This window comes from Nematolebias whitei, chromosome 5 (genome assembly GCF_014905685.2).
Source record: "Nematolebias whitei isolate Nwh7 chromosome 5, NemWhi1, whole genome shotgun sequence".
Taxonomy (NCBI): domain Eukaryota; kingdom Metazoa; phylum Chordata; class Actinopteri; order Cyprinodontiformes; family Rivulidae; genus Nematolebias; species Nematolebias whitei.
Genome location: NC_056502.1, coordinates 40314255 through 40335742, shown reverse-complemented (window position 1 = coordinate 40335742; position 21488 = coordinate 40314255). Strand labels below are relative to the sequence as shown.

Here is a 21488-nt window from a genome sequence, read left to right as displayed (position 1 = left end):
TACTCATCATGAAATTCATTGGTTTACTCTCATTTATAAGATGTTGCTGGGTTATTAACCTCCATATTTAACTCATCTACTGCAACTAGCACCGCTTTTGAAGTATAACACCCGATCCTCTCAGTATTTGTGGTTAACAACTTTAGCTTTGGCTCTGCTGCTCCATCAGACTGGAATCTGCTTCAAAAAACTTTGGGTCTGACCTCATTTGTCTCAGTTTCTAGTTTTAAAAATAGTTTTAAAGCCAATACTGTATTTTCCATTATATATAATATATATATATATATATATATATATATATATATATATATATATATATATATGTTTTTTTTTTCATATTCATAATGCAATTTTTAACTGATGCTTTAAATTTCTAAGAACTGCAACAGTGAGTCCTCACGTGCATGCTCGCTTCACTCAGCTGGTGCAGGCGGAGGAACGCTGGAGAGCTAGCAGCTCCGGCTACAATGGATGGATGGATGGATGGATGGTGCTGTGTCGCCCAGACGAAATTAAACTGTTTTGACCATTAAAGTGCATTTATTAAGGAAAAGTTAAACTGAGAGACACCTTTGCTATAATGTCAAGCAAACAAATAATTGGTTGTAAGTATTAAACTTGTTACATTTCTTAAGAACTGCAACAGCAAGTCCTCCCAGACGCACTCGCTTCACTCAGCTGGTGCAGGCGGAAGAACCCTGGAGAGCTAGCGGCTCCGCCTGCCATGGATGGATGGATGGATGGATGGATGGACGGATGGATGACACCGTGCCGCCCAGGCAAAACGAAGCTGTTTTGACCATTAAATAAACACACAATAAAAGCGACTTGTACATCGAAGCGACATGTTTTTTCCCTCATTATGCTTTTTTACACTGATGCGACTTATACGCCGGAAAATACGGTACTTGTAAATGTTTTCATGCTTAGTAATGTTGTCATTTAACTTTGACTATGAACTGTTGTTAATGCAATTTGTGATTTCCTTGTGTGTTACTATTATTTTTGCCTAACTGTATTATTTCCCTTTCCTTCACCTTACAAGTACCTGTTGGTACTGCCAGGCCAGCACTGTAAAGAAAAATGTGTTCCCAGTGTTTATGCCTGGTTAAATAAAGGTGAAATGAAAATGTATAATGTGTGGACTAAGAACCTCCTGCTGTGGATGGACAGAAGTTTAAATTCTGACAAGTTTCAACATGAGAAGTTGTCACTGTGAGCCATTATTTAATCTGCAGTACAGATGATGTTATTTGTTACACTAAACTGTTTGCATGGTGGCTGTTACTTCCAGCAGAAGCTTCCCGTCACGAGTTCTTCATCCAGACTACAGATGGCACTATTGCTTCAGGATGACTGACACTGAACCCAACAGGTGAGGTGTTCTACACTCCCACTGAAATGACTGAAAACCTTTTCTCCCGTTTCACAATTCATACATCACCTTTTTTAATAAATAAAATAATGCAACACTTACACAGAAGTTTATTAAACCACTATCTTTATAGTCTAAAGATATTTCTGAAGAGTTTTCATACTGGAACTTGAAAAGGAGCATTGTTGATTTTTGTATGAAACATCTCTGATCAGCTCGTCTGAACCTTGTGTGGCTTCCGTTGGTTCTTCTTGGTGAATTATCAGAATTAAATATAAGCATCCTCATCATTTCATCTCTCTACCCCACGTATCAGTCTTCCCAGATTTATGAACAGAATCGTACTAATTATTTTTGGTTTTGAGGCTGATCTGAAACAAATCTTAAAAAGTGCTGTAGTTGATTCAGCTGCCACACAGCCAATGAACATGCAGAATGTTGTGATGGCTAAAACTAAAATAATAATTTTTTTAAGCTTTTGTTGATTTTCCATGACTGGAAAAGACCGATCTCCTCTGAGCTTCAGTTGTTTCTGGAACAGTCAAAAGCAGCTGATCAGATGATCTCAGCAGCCAAGAAGGAACATTTGGTTCCAGTAGCTCGGACAGATATGGAGGTGCAAGGTCATTTACGCACTTGAAGGTTAGCAGGAGGATTTTAAAATCAATTCTGGTACGCATAAGGAGCCAGTGAAGGGAAGACAAAACCGGTGTAATATGATCAAACCTACGAGCTCCTGTTAAGAGCCGAGCTTTTATAAAGCTAAAAATGCCTCATGAATTTTAACATTTATTGATAATTTTACAATTTAAGACAAATGAAAATACCAAAATGGCTGTAAAGTGTGTGTGTGTTGGGGGGGGGGGGGGGGGGGGGGCTTTTAATTAAGTATAGAAATAAAGTATAACGTTAAAGTGAGTATGGTTTACTCCTTGTACTTGTTCCAGTATTCAGAAATGACAGGAAAACTGCTAAAACTCGTCCTTTTTTGTTGTTTGTATAACAACCAATAAAATTGTTTTATGGTAGTTTTGGTTAAAGCTTGAAAGAGCCGCTGTGGAGGAACTAAAGAGCTGCATGTGGCTCCAGAGCCGCAGATTGCAGACCCCTGAACTAAACCAATTTTACAAACACACGGGCAAGTTGGTGACATTAAAAAGTTTATTAGTTTAATTTACAAACAGCACTGACACAATAAATGACAGTGCAGACAGGAGGGACCTCCACATCGTCTCCATTAGTAGTATTAACTTTACAGCTCGGTACATTTTCTGGTCACATGTCTTAAAGTTATTGTTGCCAATGTGGCATCAATTACTAACAAGAGCCTGGGATGGAGAGGTGACAGGATGGCTCAGTCTGTGAATGCTTTGCATCAGGGTGAGAACTACTTGGAGCCTGTTTTACATGTCTTTGCTGTTGAGGGGTTAATAAATGTCTTACAGTTTCTGTCAGAAGAAAGTAGTTAGAGAAAACTATTTTGACAAGGTTGGGACCAACAACAACAAAATAAATTAATTTAAGATGAAGTTCTGGACAAACTGAAAAGACGTCCGAGCTGCCATCTGGCTCCAACTTGAGAGTGCAGAAAAAATGCGTATCTAAGACATGGTGATCTGCATGGACTCCAACATCTCCTCCACTGCCTTCGTGGAACATTTGTTGTCTTTGGACCCTCGACCAGCCAGCTGTTTGCCAGGAGAGGAAGGTGAGAAGCAGAGAAACACAAAGCAGAAGGAGAGGAAAGTCTCGTTAGATGTTTTCATCCAGCTCAAGTAATTATGAACCATGTACTCTGAAACCTCACAGAGGCAGCTAGAGCCTCGTCCACCCTGTCGGATGCTTCACTGACTCAAGAAAAACATCCTTGTGCTTGTTTGAAATCCAGAAGGCTAGAGGCTAACATAATCGGTCGCAAGAGCGGTCATTAAATTTGGCAAATAGGTCACGCAAAGTTAGGAAATACTTCTAATTAAAGACATTTGAAGTGTTGTGTAAGTGCTATTTTTAATTGAAGTGTGCTTGGAGATAGAATTTCAGTTTTAGTCTATTTCCGTGGCCTCTAGTACACAAGTACGTAACACTGATGTCAGCACTATATCCAGACAGGAAGTGCCGCAAATCATAATCCACATACGTGTACAAGAGAACTCATGCGTACACATACAGGCACATGCTTTTCTACTCAATTTAATTCTGCACTGGGTAAGGCGTCCCCTCAAAACGTACAAAAACGGAAAGATGACTTCCTTAACTTTGGGCAAGACGGCAGAAATATAACAAAGGATTTGTCCAAAATAAACCTCAGCGTCACCCAGGACCAAAATACATCTTTATGCAAGCCTTTTAAAATAACTTTAAAAAGCAGGTTAGAACTTTGTACAATAAAAAAAGGAAGTGCAATGAGTTGCAAATATTTTAAATGTTGGGCTTAACATGTTGATATCATGAAGCATCACTGCTGAACAGTTGTCATTCTATGACTTGATACAATATGGTATTAGGAATATTACAGAATTAATACTATTGTACCTTAAATGGTCATTATGGTGCAGTGTATCTTTGTAGTCGCTGTTGTTTCATTAAGAGTAGTACTTTGTAACTGACTGATACTTATCTTTGGTACTTTTGAAGAGAATGATGACCAAACTGATATGGTGCGAGAGACATTAGCTGTAAACGTGAACACCAGAGTCTGCAACAGCACAATATCGTCTATAAGTCTGACTCAAAGCTTACGATAAATTACAAATGGTTTTTATTGTTTTTTGCGTGCAGACTGTAAGTTACATATATGACTGATGAATAAATCCATCCATCCATTATCTTTATCCACTTCTTCCTTTTTGGGTCGTGGGTGTCACTGGTGCCCATATCCAGCCATCACGGAGTGACAGGCAGGGGACACCCTGGACAGGTCTCCAGTCCATCACAGGGACACATAGAGACAAACAAGACAAACAACCATTCACTCACACCTAGAGACAATTTAGAGTCACCAGTCAGTCTAACATGCATGTTTTTGGTCTGTGGGAGGAAACTGGAGTACCTGGAGAAAACCCACACATGCACGGACAGAACATGCAAACTCCACCCAGACAGGTCCTGGGCTGGGATTTGAACTGGCGACCTTCTTGTTGAGAGGCAACAGCTCTATCAACTGAGCCACTCTGCTGCCACTGATGAATACATGAGCATCCTACTTAAAAACTCATTCAATGGTTTAACCATTCAGTTCACTTCTAAACTTCTTGGTTTTACGTCCATTTAACGTACGTGTTCAATCAGTGCAACACAATCAAACCCACTAAAAGAAGTTGTGTTGCCATAGTTCCAAACAGTGCAACGTTAAACAGCTGATTCCTCTCTTTCTGAGCAGCTACTGTCTGATGGAAAATGATGGGAGTTGAACTGTACCTTACCACGTAATGGAAAAACACCATTACTCACTACTTGCCAACTAAACCTTTAAGCAACAGGTTTTTTCCCTTTCTTTAAATGTTTAAATATGTTTGTTCACAAATGTATCAATGAAATGTTGGATTTGAAAAAAATGTCAAGTATTAGAAAACTTTGCATTGTTTCTATTGTATGTTTAACTTGGTGCTGTGACAGTTCTGTGAGTTGTATGGAACAGACACCAGCACCTGCTTTTATATGCATCTTAGAACAGGCTGAAAGCAACCCTGTGAACAGGGAACTCCAGTCTCGACCACACATGCCATCGTGCTTGATTCAACACATTTTTAATTCCACATCTACCCTTGCTCAGGCGTCTGCAAACAGGAACTAATGGCAATCTTAAGCTAGCCCAAACTGTATTTCCATAGCAAGAGTTTTTCCTTTCTTCGTCGCCAAACTCCATCTTAGAAGGCAGCTGGCTAAGGTATACAACTGGCAATGTAATTTTCTAAGGGTGACTCATACTTCCAGATTTATAGCGAGTATGTGTGTGCGACATGGTGTAGCTGTAATGATCAGAGCATTTAATTGCTTTGCCGTCTAATGCGCCATTAGCCCAGGCCTCGTAGTCAATTATCTGCTCAGCCTGAGGTGAGACCACCACATTAACTCCTGCCCTATTCTACAACAGCAGGAGCAGACCAGACAGCTCCACTTCTATTTAAAGCATCTGATAATAGAGTCATGAGGCAGCGGAAGCCTGAGGTCCATGACAGAGGAGCTAATCAGGGAATTTGTTTGGAAAGTTGAGGCAGGAGGGCAAGCCATATAGTTAAGGATTAAAGTGCCCCTTGCACCTGTGACCCACACATCTTTACACCTTTTACACGTCAGCCGTCCTCACTGAGGTAATTACATTTTTAAAGAATGTGCCCCAGTCAGTCATGACCTTTAGCTGACGTCTGCTGCCACTTGTGCTCACCTGCCCATTCTTTTCCTATCGCCGAGGTATGACAATCACCAGGTACTGAAGTCTAATAAAACTGGACGACTGACACGAGCAACACTTTTAAGGGGCCATCAATCAGCCAGCACAAGCCCACAGCAGCTTGCAGCTGTCTAATCTCTGCTCCCTGTAAAGACCTCAGAAGTCATTTAACCAAAGGTGAGACTGAAGGAATAAAGAAGGCAACCTCACACCTTATCATTTACCTTGTCTCTCATGGTACACAAAAGGAGCATGTGTGTAGTTGCTGCAAGCCATGCATACACCAACAGAACAGGTCGAAATTTACAACCTCACCATCATGAAGTCACTTACCCAAACAGGAAGTGAAGCCATTTACACTACACAAAGGCTACCTAGCAAAAGGTTTTCCTCTCAAACTGAATTGATTTATTCAAGATTTATATAACAAGTATAACATTATACATTAATGATGTAGAAAATGACTATTTGCACTAAAATGATGCTTAAGTTGACTGGTTACAGTTTGCAACCATTATTTTAATCATAAAGAACTATGGAAGACATATGTAAGGCATAGTCCAAACAGCCAACATCACTAAACACAGATGTGTCTGTGGGTGAACCCTCTCCCAGACACTTGCCAGTAAAGAAAATATTTAAGCAGGGAAACATGTGCTACACCTACTGGTTATGCTACTGTCGAACTTCTTTAACTACATTCAGCTGGGGTCCAATATTAAGTTTTCTCAAAACGAGTCAGATTTTTGAATTCAACTGACATCATTCATGTTTTTTGTTAAAAAAAAAAAAAAAAAAAAAGTTCAAGTTAACAAAAAGCAGGAAGTTTAAAACGTCTTAGTCTGCCAACTGGACAAAACGTTTTTCTAAGACACAAAGATAAAGGCAGAAGGCCCACTGGTCATTAACCTCATGAAAAAAATATTTTATTGACAGTGTCTTGAGAATTAATTTTCTCTTTAACCCTCTGTGGCACCTCAGGCAACAAACCACTATTTTGGCCCACGCACCGTACCCTGAACCTTTTTCAAGAAAAAAAAAAAAAAAAAAAAACTTTAAAAGTCTGAGGACAAGTCTGTGACAAATAAAATGTGACTTTTTAAAGCAAAATAAAACACACAAAAAGCATAACACACAATCAAGTTAAACAAATAACCCCAATGAAAGTTCATGTTAACTCAAACCCTTAACAGCAAATAAGAAATTTCCCTAAAATATACAAACTAGAGCTTCTGGCGTTTGCAATATGGACTTTTACAGCCATCTCTTCATATTTTTCTGTTGAGGTATCAGAGTTTTCAGAGGGTTCAGTGTGTGTCTTCAGCATCTAAGAAGCAAAACAAGGGGAGCAACTAGGCCTGAGAAGATAATTTGACCTCAAACTTCTCTGAAAATATGGAACTTGTTCAAAAACATTAACACACACACAAAGAAATATAGAGCTGAAAATCACACATTTTCTGGATACATTTCTGGATTAATAAATCCAATTAATAAAAGATTTCTGGATTTCTAAAAAAAAAATGTCTCTCCCACAGATTCAATATCTGTCAAGGAATAGAGTTTTTATTTATTTGTCATTTTTTTATTGGCTCGCAACAACAAAAAGAGAGGCTTTTTCTACACTGTATCATTTTTCCTGACAGGTCAGACCACATAAGATCCAGTGAGATCACACTTATCCCCCCAGTATACTCCCTCATAGTTCAGTCCGCGCGTACCGGATAAAAGTCGAAGCGGACGCCCGCAGGGAATGTCTGCACAAAGCTCAATTTTTATGACCACGTACGCATACTTGGTGTCACACAGTAAACTGCCCGGCGATGGACTGTTTTGTATGCAACACCAATGTATTAAATTCCACTTCTTCATCCCTGATCTGGCCTTTTCTTTTGTTTTTTGTTTTTGCCAAAAGGCAAGCAATCTCTTCCTCCTCTGTTGATGTCATGACTGAAATGGTGAGAAATGAAAGAATTTGTCACGAGCGAATTAAAATCAGGTTCAGTGTGGCTGCGAGAGGGTCTGGAGATTTCCTGGTGGACTGGTCTAATGTGTGGGCTGCAGGGCCAGTGCTCCCTGGTTTTTTGTTGTTGTTTTTTTTTTTTACTTTTTGTAAATGTAGTATGACAAATATATGAGATATATGCATACAATTTCACGAGTTCCTCATCTTTCTGACTGTGTAATGTCGTGCCTTGAAATTAACAGAAATGTAACGAGAGACGTTATTTATCTTTGACCCATCAAATCAATGCGGTCATTTATTTTCAGAATCAAAGTTTAACATCAAACATTTACATTAATTTGGCAAAATATGAAAATAATAACAGACAAGTTTCACAAATAATGAACTTCAAATCACTCGGCGGTGATTTGAGGACTTTGCTTCAGATATTTCTAAAATATCTGTACTGATTTTATGAGAAAGAGGAGAGTTTAAGATGAAATGGAGATTTATCTTACAGGGAAATATGTGAGGAAATTAATATCTGTTGACCAGAAATTGCACGCTCCATCAGATCTCAGCTTGCCCACGGTACACTTGGTCGAAGAAGAAACCTTTACCTGGTCGACGATAATCGGCTCAGTAAGAATCCTTCAGACTCTTTCCAGCGTCTCCGTTGAGAACAGCTAAAATCCTTCGAGAGTCGTGCGTGGGTCGTTCAAACAGAAATTATAATTCCAAAACGTCTCTGGATCATCCTGAACGCGTTCTGCATCCAAGAACTCTGAACTCCTTTCATTCTTTTACTCTCAGCAACTCTTCATTGTCTAAGTCTCTCAGACTCTCAGACCCTCAGACTCTCAGACTCTTCTGAAAAACTGAAAAACCCGACTTGAACGGGGAAGTTGCCACATTTAAATGGGTCGACTTCCGGTTCAATTTAGAGCTTTCTGATTCGTGGATGTACCAGAAAGAGGTGTGTTTTTGTGACGTAAGATGTTATCTAAGCCAAGGTCAGAGAATGAGATTGTTCAACAACTGACAGAGAGATTATTGCAGAAAAGCAGACTTCGTGGAGTCAACTCTTCTGTATCTTCTGTAAAGATTAAACATGACATTTCTTTTTCAGTAAACATTTTAGTTGACCGAAGACCGACCTTTCACATACTTACAAAACTTAGCTCATTTCAGACAGAAAATCAAGAAATGCATATTAACCTGATTTCTTCTTTGAATGAGGAATAAAAATCATTACTTACTGTTTATGTAAAATAAAAATGAGTAGTTCTTTCCAACCTGTAAGCATTGAATGGAACTAACACAATTTGATTATCAAACATTTGTAAACAGTAATGATTATAGAGAATTGTCTTTTCTGCTTGATTAATTCAAGAAAGAAAGTCACCAGATGGCTCAGACTGTATTCAGATCAATGAAAATAACAGTCTCTGTCCATCTGATAGATTTGAGGTCATCAGGGTCAGATCAGGGTCAGATCAGGTTCACTACATAAACAACATATAAACACAGAACACTACTGCGGTTGGGGCTGCCAGCTCTCTCTTTATTTTTCTCGACCTGTCAATCAATCCAGAAGGCGTGTCAGCAAATGACCATTCGGCGACCTCAATTTGTCCCGAAGGTAAATGCCCCTCGTCTGCGGAGCTGCTCTGCAGCCGCTCAGGGTGGATGCTCGAGTATGAAGTCTCAACTCTCTGCGGACAATGAGCACAGTTTCCACACGGCTGACAGGACGCACGAGTAAACTGGAGCCTTTAGTCCGCCCCTCCCATCCACTAGATAGGCTGTGCTCCCGGATGAAGGCAGAGCCTAGGCCCCATATATTTGTAAGGCAATGTGCCATCCGGCCCCTTCAGTCCTTGATCTCACGTCAAATTGTATCAGAGAGGCCAGCGCTGTAAACTGTAACTGTAATAGTTTGTAGAACCACTGTTAGCAGCAATAAGCAGAATTTCTCTGAGCATGGTCTGACTTTGGGGTGAACTTGTTGGGATAACACTACAGGCTGCCACATACTCAGGCATACTGTGTGTAATCTGTGAGCAGCGCGGACTCCGCGCGGACTGTCCGCAGACGGTTGAGACTCATACTCGAGCGTACAGAGTTTAATTCTCTTGTGACAAATTCCTTCATTTCTCACAATTTCATGGCGTCAGTGGAGGAGGAGGAAGAGATTGCATGCCTCTTAGTAAAAAAACAAAAAAGGTGGGACATAAAGACAATGGACAGCAAGAAACATTTTGAATATTTTCGAATGAATTCTAGCAAGTTTGATGAGCTAGTTAGGCGCTTAGCCCTGTTTCTTCACCACCAGGGCAGCCACTGCACACATGTAAGCACTGCACAGAGTGTGGCAGTTGCGCTGCACATCCTTGCGACTGGTTTCTCGGAACACAGAGAGTGGTTGGTGTCGCATACAAAACAGTTTTGATGTGAACACCGTCAAAGGGCAGTTTATTGTGCGACACAGAGTACGCGTACACGGTCATAAAAATTTATCTTTGCACGGACATGTCCAGCCGACGTCCACTTCGAGTACACGCAGACCTCTGCGGAGTGAAGTACGCCTGAGTATGTGGGAGTCTTTACCAGTTTCCCCTACTATTATACAAGCAGGGAACTCTGACCTGTCAACCGAACTGAGCACCCTGCCTACCAAACCCCCCACCCATCGACAACTGCCAGCACTGACGTAATCAAAATCAACCTTTATTGTCATTGTACAGAAGCACAATGAAACTCCACTTCAGTACAGCTGAACTAGGATAGTGGCGCGCAATACAGACGTGTTTGCTAAAAAGCTATGACTATTGAGTTAGTGCTCCGGCTACCCCCGCGCACTTGAAAACTGTTGATACAAACAGGGCGCAACACAGATGCATCTCCGTCTCCACCCCTACTCCACCCGCCGACAAAAATCATGGACGATATGAGTGCCCTGCTAAGGCAAGTAAACTAGGGGACACACTGTAAAACGATGGATTGTAAACAGTTTGAAAAGGGTTTTAAAACCTTTCCAAGATTGATGTACAGCTACCTCTGCTTCTCTAAGGTCACTGCTGATGTCTTTCCTCCTTGTCATCGTTTTAGCACACATTGGTATGCACCAGAGTAACAAAATGACAAAACTCTTTCTTTTACAGAGGTGGTCACACTTACTGATGATCAGTTATTTAAATTAATTTAATTAGCAGCACTTTACTGCAACTTTTCCCTTTTAAACCTTGTAGAGACAGAAAGAGTGGACTTAACAAATCCTGACATCATGGAATCTGTTGTGTTTTTGTACAGTTGAGGTTAGATTTGAATAACTTGGAACTTTTTAAAGACCAGATCACTTATTATGTCTTGATATAGAATTGAAAGGAGTACTTTTCCCCCTTATGACTGTAATTTCTGATTAAGTACTTGCAGAAACTTGTGGCTTTAAGTTAATATATTAACAGTAAATGTACACGCTGAAAAACACTTGGCTTGCTATTACAACATTGCTAGTCAAAGACAGCCTTGAGGACTGCGGTGCATTTTAGGATCATTTGGAAGAGAATACTTTTCACATTTTATGCAAACAAGGAGGTTTTCAGAATGTCTGGACATTGTGTGCAAGTATCCCATGAAAGTTAAAACACAACAGTGGTTTTTGGTGTCAGGGGCTGAAGAGTGATGTGGGAAAAATAACGTATTTAAGCAGAAGATAGAGCCATCAAACAGACAGACAAATGCTAGAATTCTGTCATAATCTTTAGGTAAAAATTACAAAACTCCTTGTGACTCACCTTGTAGGCTCTGTTTATTTGATTAGCAGCCCAAGCAGCATACTTGATATTGTCTTTCTTCACCTTGGCACTGACTTTAGGACTGGCAGCAATGTGACTTGCAGACTTGGGAAAAAGACAGAAAACACGAGGAAGAGAAGTAAAGAAGAGAACAGTAGAAAGTGTATTCTTATATCAAAACTCTGTTAAGCAGCAATAAAAGCGTAATTGAGATGAATGTGCAACCACTCTTACCATCTACCACTCCACTAGTCATTGTGGAGAGAAAAAGCAGACCGTGGCCTGATGACACAGGGGAAATCATTTATGGGAAGGAAAAAGTGAGCGTTTTAATGCTTCATACGTAAATTGTCATTTAACAGGGACTAATTTCTCCAACACCATTGATTCTTGGTGATGAAAAAGCCTAGTATGTTTAAAAAGAAGAAGAAGAAAAAGCCAAGCACGCAGTGAGAGGAGTGCCTTGTGAATCACAGTGTGTGCCTGCCTTGACAGCTCCACTCTGAACCACAAATCCCATGTCTTTCCCATGTTCCTGCCATCATCTCCACACAGCAAACCCCAGAGGGTTTACACGGCCTGCACTTCAAAGTTCTCCCTACCAGCGTGTTGAAACTTTAACTACATAACAATCAATCTGGCCCGGTTTCTTTTTGAGAAAATGGTTTGGCTTCTGTATTTTTTTAGTAAGCATTTTCTTTCTGCCTTTCTTTTTTTTTCTAATTCAAGAGAAACCTCAGTTTAGATGATGTCAACCTTGACAGGCTATCCCTGAATAACAGCGTGCACCATTATGGAGGGGAATCCCCACTCATGTGTGGTCAGTAACTAGCCCACAACCCAACTGTGGTCAGTGCTACCAAGTCCACTGTCACACTGACTCAGATGGTTTGAGATGGTGAAAGTTTTCTGCCCTTTCACTGAACTTCCTGCACCTGTCAAGATTTGAAACAAAGCAACTAGCACACAATTTGCAATCAAGACCAATCTGTGGCTGATAAACTTTAAACTACAACTTGAGGAATTCATTAGACATTGTAAGAAAAAAAACTGCTGCCATGTCTCCAGACTAGCTTGAGGGCTAACAGAGGCAAATGTTTTGGATCTGACCCTGCCTTGCACCTCCTGCACGTGCTGTCCCCACCTCTGTGAGGTTTCAGAGGCTATGGGCTGCTCCGTGGTGTTTGGACTATTTGAAACATCCCAGTGCAGAACAGAGGAAAATAGTAGGGCTGCTTCCCTTCTCCACCTTTTATTCCCTGCAATGCTTTGTTTGTGTTTTTATGTCAGGTCTCCCTTACACATATTTCCTTGGCACTAGCAGACAACATCTTGTTTAAAGAAATATGCAGATGAAAGCATTTCAGCCCAGACCACAATCAAACCAGAAACTTGATTGGATAATTCGGCAATGACAAAATACCTGCTGAGGTTGGACTGTGCTTTCTTGTTAATTTCTTTTTTGTTTTTGTTTCATCTGTGCTTTATTTATCTAAGCCAAGCATGGAGCCCTATAAAAACCAAATTATTGCTAAAATAAAGTACTTCTGAGAGGCAAACTTTCCCAATGCTGGGGTTCACTGAGTCAGCAGTGAGCTGACCTTTCTGAGAGCCCTTCTTGTTCCCCCACGAGCACACAGTCTTACTTAAATCACACTGTGGCCAACCTCAACCTTGACAAACCACAGGTTACAAAAATGGTTCTGCTGTTATAATTTTTTTCTTTTTCCTTTTTTTCCTCCCTCCATCCTCTCTTTCTTCAGCCAAACAGTACTCACCATATACAGACCAAACAACGCCCTCATGTTTCGGTTGTTCAGCCTCAGCGCTTGAGCAAAATACTTTCTGGACAGCTCAAGGTTTTCCAGCCCTCCCTGCGTGTACTTCACCTGTATGAGGAGACATTTTAGACAGCTTTAGTAAAGGGCAACCCAAGCAATGACAGTGTGACATATGAATAAGCAATATGTGACCACACACTGTAAACATGTCTCCTTTCATGCGCCGAGAGTAAACTGTGTTTCTCCCAGTTCAAGAAGGCATCATTGACCGAGTTAACGTTCAGACCGCAGTCTTTCTTTAAGCTTGATTATGGACACCAAGGGCAGCACCTACCTCAGCATACTGTTCACAGTACAAGTGATTGTGAGGATTGGTCATCATCAGCTCTTCCAGACAAAATGCTGCTTTTCCATAGCTGTAGTAATGACAAGACAAACAATAAGTCAACAGATACAGCTCAGCTCTGCATGAGTCATCCTTTAGCTCGCTCAGCTGTAAAGCACAACAAGTCTGCCTTTTTAACTTACATATACATCCAAATTCAAACTACAGGGGATGGAAGTCAATTCACCAGGAACAGATTTACAATATACACTGCAGAAATGTGTAAAAATCCACCATATGACAGAGTTTATTTACATGCTCACAGTAAAGTGTACTGTGTGCAGACAGCAGGCCAAAATAAAGCCTGCCTACTGTGGTGATGCCTCCTTTGAGAGCAAAGAGGATCAATCTTGTACTCCTGTGTTTGTTTTCTTGCCATTAATGTGCAGTTAACTACCTTCTTGAGGTCAGCACTACAAAAAGAGCTGGCACACTGTACCTATACTCAGATGAGATCACTTCTCAGTAGCACACTACTGAGCTTTTGACCTCACACTAATCTGTAGCGATTTCCACTTCTAATACAGTTTTTCTTGTTTTATGATAGAGTATATTAAACACAAAGCCACGAATGACTGAACAGCTAAAATAAATAAATAAATCACACACAGATCAATGCAAACGCAGATATGCCTACATCAGCTTTGTTTGTGTGCAGTTTAATAACCTGTATGCTAAGGGGATTTTGTACCTAATAGTTAATCACAGTAATAAAGCTTTTTCCTTACCTATAAATTGTTGCATTTCAATTTTATTATGAAACATTTTACACATTTCTGAGCAAACAATTTTTCACATTGCTTTGAGTAATGAAGAAAATGCTCAGTTCTGTGGAGAGAAAATAACCTAAATGTTGAATACCAGAACAAGGCAAACTTATCAGTTTACCTAAAGTGATCCATGGTAACTAGATGAAAGATTAACAGCATAGCCAGGGAAGGAAGGTTAGGACACAGAAAGAAACAAACACCGGGAACGAGCTGAGTAAAGAGGGAGATCAGAGGGCTTGAAGGGTTTGGGGGACTGCTTACGATTACCACTTCCTCTCCATAAAGACTTTCAGATGTGCTCGTGCAGCAGCCCTGGCCTGCAACAGAGCTTGCTATCAGCCATCAACCAGAATCTTGTACCAGATCCAGAACCTTTCCTTCTGTACTTTGTTTGCACCATCTAAACCTACTACCTCAGAGCTACTCTATAGGACGGTTCCTAAGCTAATTCAACCGAACCGCTCAAGCACAGTTGTAGACGCTGTGATGTGCAAGACTGTAGATTTGTATGCGTTTCTCTTGGAGGGTAGTAAACCATTAGCGGTGGTTTTCCAACATTTTAATACCACATTCGGACCGTGCAGAAGATGAAAAGGAAATCAGACTTGGCAAAATAAAGTTAAACATTTTATTGCGATTTAACATTCCATTTAAGATGGCCAGTTAAAAAAATGTTGCTCAAACTCAGAGCAAGGAGCAGAATCGAGCCAAAGCCCTTGCCAACAGAAAATAATTTTGAGTCTACACACCCAGATTGTTTAACGCTGTCAGCTCAGACACAACTGATTACATCCTTAATGTGTTGGTGCTGGTACTACAATAACAGCAATGAGGGATATATACCATGGCTTTGCCTATTATTAGCTCCCAGGGTGTTGCACAGTGAAGGGAAGACAGTTTATTTATCTTGTGTGCTTCACCCCCAACCAGTGTTTTCTCTGACTGGGAGGGGGAGGAGCACCACTATCTTCTCCTGGGAATTTCACAGCAAGTGTTCTCTCCCTTTGCTGTCTGCTCCGTCCCTCTGGAAACAAGCGGTGATAATGCCAGGCCCAGCGGAAGAGGAGGAGGGGAAACAAGGAGTTTTTACCCAAAATAAAGAAAAGAATGAAAAGAAATTGACACGCCTGTAGATAAGGGGCTGTGGGCGTGAATGGTGTGATATTAGAAGTGTTAGGATTAGCTGGGAGATAATGGTCTCACCCTTGGATTTCCTCTGGCTACTACAACCATAAAGCCTCCCAGACAAAAGCACGAAATATCCAATAAGTAGCCGTCTTACTGTGCTGCACATTCCTGCTACCTCTGCCTTCCTACCAGAGCAACCACACAGAGGTGTGCTCAACTGAATATAACATTAATGAGCATACAAAATGCAGAGTTTTAAACTGGTGGCACTGCCTCAGTAACTTCTGAGCCCCAAACAATTGCAGACAAATAAAAAGTGAAACAAAAGGTATAACTTTTTTTTGTTACAATGCTGGATCTGTCAATCGATTCTTCTACACAACTGAGATATCAGTGGGAGGTCAAGGAGTCGTACTGTTTCCATACATTGAGATGGGGGCTTACGATCAAAATCCTATTAACTACTCGTGTGTGACAAACATGGACAGGGCTCTATTCAGCCCTCTGGCTGAGGCTGGCATCTCCTCACCTTCTATTGTAGCCATTCAACAACCCTCTACAAATCAAGCCATCAGTCTGACACAAAGCTCCATCAAACTTGCAGGTACAACCATAACATATCTGACCTTGTGGCATTTTTTAACAAGTATTTATCAATAATGGAACCAGTTCAATATCAATTACCAGTTGGTACACCACAAATTCAGACTGAACACCATCTTAGAAGTTTAACACATGCCAGAGCTTCAGGGGTGGGTTTTCTCCCCCCCCCCCAAAAAAAAAAAAATCCCTTTGGTGTATGTACCAGGTATATGTGGAAAGTTTTGGCTTTTTTTGTCTGTCATACAATGCATGGTACTACCAAAGGTCATAGCACATCATTTCCAGTTGAGACACACATTTTGATCAACATTTTGCATGAGTTTTTCAAAGCTTTAAGAGGCTATGTGAACAACAAACATTCTTCAATGCTTATGCATTGGCCCCCTAACAATAGAAGAACATTGGTCATGAATCCTATCTTAGCAGTAACCCTAAATTCATCTGAAAGAACACATTGTAAAACAAAACCAATCACATTTTATGCAATTCATAAACTCATTAGACAATTTATTTTTTCTGATGGTAAACTGTGTTTGCAAATTGCAATGTTAGGAAATAGAAGTATGTTCTTGAAAAGATACTAAAACTACACTTGTTGTACACTTCTTGGTCTGCTGCCTTCATACTTCTCCTACATGTCTCTGCGTGAGTGCAGCTTCAGCGTGCGCTCTCAAGACATTATTACCTGCAGTGTTCCCTCAGTGAGGACTGAACTTGGCAAAAGGGCCTTCTCCTACTCTGCTCCTGTTTCCTGGAATACCTTACAAAAACATTTGAAGCTCTCGACCTTGACCTCTCTAAGTGGTTTTAAAAATCTGTTGGACTCCTGGCAGGGACCAATGCAGACATGTTCCTGTTTTTAGTTTTCTACATTTGCCTTATAATCTAGCTGTTTTATTACTCTTTTTGCCATCTTATTTGTAAAAAAAAATTCTGTATGCCTTTTTATAACCGTCTATTGTTGTCGCTGTTGTCATCATTCTTTTGTTGAAATCAGGTCTCTCTTGTAAATGAAGGTGCATTCACACCTGGTAGTCCGGTAGACTCGGTTCGGTTGGGGACCAATATTCATGACCTTTTGTTTACATTTGAGCTGGTGCGTTTGCATTCACACTGCACTGTGCAGTCGAGTCAACCTGTTGAACCAAACTATTCCCCCACTCGCCTGTGGGGCGCTGCACCAAGAACTACTAAAAGAAACGACACAAAAACCTCTGAAGACACGTCTTCTTCTTCTTCTTCTGTAAATAAAAATAAAAATGGAGTGGCATCAAGTTTTAGCAGTTTTAGGAGTTATATTTTGTCATTTTTCAAAAATGGACTCAGCATGAGCAGAAGATGAGGCAGAAGACCATGGAGAATATTGTTTTTCCACACAAGGCAGCTGACGGCTCCATAAAAGGTCAGAGCAATCTGTGTTTGTTTGTCCTGCGCTGTACTGCACTTCTTGTTTGTGGAGCGGGGCCCGGTCTGTTTACATTCACACTGTACTCGAACCACGCTGGAGTTCTCTTCTACCGGACCGAGACCTAGGTTTTAGACCGGGCCAGAGTTCGCCTTTTTGTTTCGTGACAGAGTTCGATGGCGCGTTCACACCTCCCTAAACGAACCGGACTTTCTAGGAAAACGAGCTAGAGTTCGATTAAAGCGGGCTGGTGTGAATGCACCCTGAGTCCTCGAGGCTCAATGGGATTTACCTGTAGAAATAAAGGTTGAATGAATGAATGTTGACAATAAAAGTATATTTACTCATGTTCGTTGATGTAGAGTTCTGATAATTCATGCCATGCTTCTTGGTCCCCAACAAACCTGCAAACAGACACTGACATTAATCTGATGAAGTCAATGTCTATTACAACAAAACTAGCTGTATTCAAAGTTTACTCATTTTCAGTAACATAAAAGTCAGATAAGGGGTTGGGTAATCCTCTCCTCCTTAGGTAGAATACTCACTGCTCCAAGTACTCATTGAGCTCCCTTATGGCTTCAGTGTTCTTCCCTTGGGCCCTCAGTATAGAAATCTTGCGCTTCCTTGCTGCCTGTAGAGAAAATAAAAACAGGATTAGAAACTCAACACCTCAAGTGTTTGTGTGAGGAGGTAAAGAGCTACAAAGCAAGCAAGTTTTGTTTTGTCAGTGCATTACAACCCCTTCTATTTATTTTTCACCATGACATTAAATAATCTTTTATAAGCAAAGCCTAAACAGCCATAAAATTACAAGACACTTTAGAAAATAGAGTTGATTTTATTAATTACTAATAACATTTCTGTCGGACTTGGGCATAATTGGGGAGAGTTGGAGGTCATGTCTAGCTAAAGATGGGCACACATTATGAATCAATGTTTGGTAGCTAGAATGAGCTCAGTGGCTGAGATAAAGTGATGAGTCATCCTCTTACCAAGTGGAGAAAATGGCACACTCCCTCAAACCCCAACGCCTGTCTTCCTGTTGGCATCTACTGCTGCACAAGCCCGATTTACATCATCTGAAAATTGCTTTCCGCTTCGTTTTGAAGCTGAATTGACCTTAAGGTGGATTAAATGCTCATCAATCTGAATTAGTGTATTACTCCTGCTGCTCTGACTTTTCCAAATGTTTGACTCCTTTTTTACCCAACGTCTCCTCCTTCATTTGAAAGTAAGTGAAAAGCTTAAGGGAAAGCTGCTGCTTCATTAGGAGTGCAGTGTTTTGCCATAACCCATTTTATTTATGAACTGGTATTTGACTGAGTGGGACTTCCTCTCCAGTAGTCTTAACCAGTCAATTAAGGGTTGAGTTTGAGTGATGTCAAGGGGACTGTAAATTTTGGACCTGTTCTGACAATGCTATCACAAGAAATTCACTAATCTGTCAACATAGGATAGACGCTTGATTGTTAAGTATATTACCCTCAAAATAACACACAGGCAACAGAATAAACTCTTCATAAACCAAAAAAACAAAAAAGACACTAAAATGACCAGTATGCATTTCTACCTTCACCACATTCATATTTCCAACACATTCAAACTTGGCTGAATATACTGTAAAAGCTTTTAGCTAAAGAGGAGTCAAAAGGGCAAATGAGACAAAATAATTAAAACACATTATGAATGTATCAAGTCAGAAAAAAGCTATCAGAAGTTAATTACTTTTAAATTAATGTCCTCTGACTATAAAACAAAGATTGTGCTATTTTACTATATTTTTAAGTCACTGCCACTTTATGCTAAATTATAATGTAGTAATTTCTGTTCACTTTAAAAGTGAATGCATGTGGAAGCTTTTCTTCAACACCATAAATAAGTAGGAAAAATAGATAAAAAACAAACTTCAATGATGTCAAGAATGAATTTCTGCATGTGCACTCTTCAACACAAGACTTTCAAGCTGAACCTGAAATGTATTATTTCAATATGTGGTGCTAGTTATTAAAAAATCTGACATAAAATGAGGGGGTTGGAGTTGATCCAATGATGATACAACTCTAAGCTGGCAAAGGAGGTAGTCACAGAGCTTAGATGGCTTTACACTCCAACCAGCCGCTCTACTGTCACTCTTCAAGTTATGTGATGTGACGTCAGATTCATGTGTAAGCACACTGTTGTGAGCCTTGCTCAGACTAATTGGTTTGTGTACGCAACCAGAAGCAGCTCAAAGTAGATATACAACCATATTACAGAACCATTATTTCAAAGTCTTTTATCCTCTGCTCCATTTTTAATTCTCTACCAGCTAGATCTCTTTTGTGTTCAAACAAAGTCCTTGTGTAATATTTAACCTTGATCTGTGACCCTGACACTGTGGTGTAGAAAAGTGTATGCAACATTCCATCTAGTGATGATGCATATGTGTATGAAGTTCCATTAAACAATTACAGAATCAGAGGTTATGGGCCAGACAAGGAACAACCTTGTTTTAACTTGGACCTTTGTGACGTTGACCTTGGAGCTGGGGAGATGATAAGTGTATGAAACTCTCTGTCTGGTGATGATGCACATGTGAATGAAATTTTGTTAATTTATCTTGAGCCTATCAAAAGTTATGGGTGGTACAACAAAGTTTACGGACATACAGACGGAGACTATACCATATACCCAACCTGCCTTTGATGGGCGTATAGAAAAGCAGCAACTCAAATCTATTCCTCTTGCTTCCCTAAGGATCCAGAAAAATATGAACTTTGACCTGATCTCTCTTCTGCTGTAATTCTTTATTTAGCATTTTATGGTGTCTTCAGTAATGAGACGTAAATTACTAAATTTATTTCTAGCTTTGGCTTATTATTTACAGCAATCTTCTTCTGAGAAACATCAAAGCATGGTAACTCACATGGTACAGAAACCTTAATCAGGAATATGGAAAGTTTTTTTTTACCAAGACAAATACCTGATCATTAAGGATAAATTCAAATGTTCTGCAGATCCTTAGTAAAAAAACAAAATCATTCCACAAAACCATTACCACTGAAAGAAAATAAAAATAAAAAAGGTTAAAAATATCTGTACAATTGTTCTCAGAGTATTCAATACTAAACTACGACATTAGGCCAATAAATTCTGGGTCCAAAAAGACCCCTGAAACATCCGTTTTAAAACTGAAGCCTCATGGGTCATTTTTGATGCGAGGATATGAGGAGAGTTAACGTTAATGCAATCAGTGGTCCCAAGCAAAGTTAAATAAATGTCCAACGATTATACCTTTGTATTCCAATATTGTGGGAACAAAATATTCACAAAACATTCATATTAATATATACAGCTACAAGTACTTGGGTGTGCACCTGAATGACAACCTCAGCTGGAGCAACAACACCACCAGCCTGATGAAGAAACCTCATCAGAGACTCTACTTCCTCAGGTGGCTGAGACGAGCTGGACTGGGAAGCTCAGTCTTCACCTCCTTCTACAGGTGTGCAGTGGAGAGCATCCTGTGCTCCAGCATCAACGTGTGGCATGGAGGCTGCACAGCTGCAGAAAGAAAAGCTTTGCAGAGAGTGGTGAAGGCTGCACAGAAGATGTTGGAGTCAGTCTCCTCACCATCACAGACATCTACACTTCCAGATGCAGGAAGAGGGCCACCTGCATCATGAAGGACCCCACTCACCCAGCACACACACTTTTTGCTCTGCTCCCCTCAGGCAGAAGGTTGAGGAGCATTAAGTGTAGAACCACTAGACTGAGGAACAGCTTCTACCCTGAGGCTGTTAGACTCATGAATCTCTAACCAGAATAATCACTGTGAAAAACCATATCATGTTGCTGCTGATCTGTTTCATGTTGCTGCTGATCTGTTTCATGTTGCTGCTGATCTGTTTCATGTTGCTGCTGATC

General features: G+C 40.3%; 1 protein-coding gene across 1 annotated transcript in view; it reads right to left on the bottom strand.

Annotated features, from left to right (window-relative positions):
• Positions 1–2608: 2608 nt before the first annotated feature.
• Positions 2609–21488, bottom strand: part of emc2 (ER membrane protein complex subunit 2) — a 47540-nt gene continuing 28660 nt past the window's right edge. Inside the window, exons 6-11 of the mRNA XM_037677169.1 lie at positions 18128–18213; positions 17924–17983; positions 13623–13704; positions 13286–13396; positions 11508–11612; positions 2609–3063 (exon numbers count right to left, since the gene is read on the bottom strand). Of these exons, the coding sequence (XP_037533097.1) occupies positions 2977–3063; positions 11508–11612; positions 13286–13396; positions 13623–13704; positions 17924–17983; positions 18128–18213 (531 nt within the window). The 3' untranslated portion in view covers positions 2609–2976. The remainder of the gene's footprint in view (positions 3064–11507; positions 11613–13285; positions 13397–13622; positions 13705–17923; positions 17984–18127; positions 18214–21488) is intronic.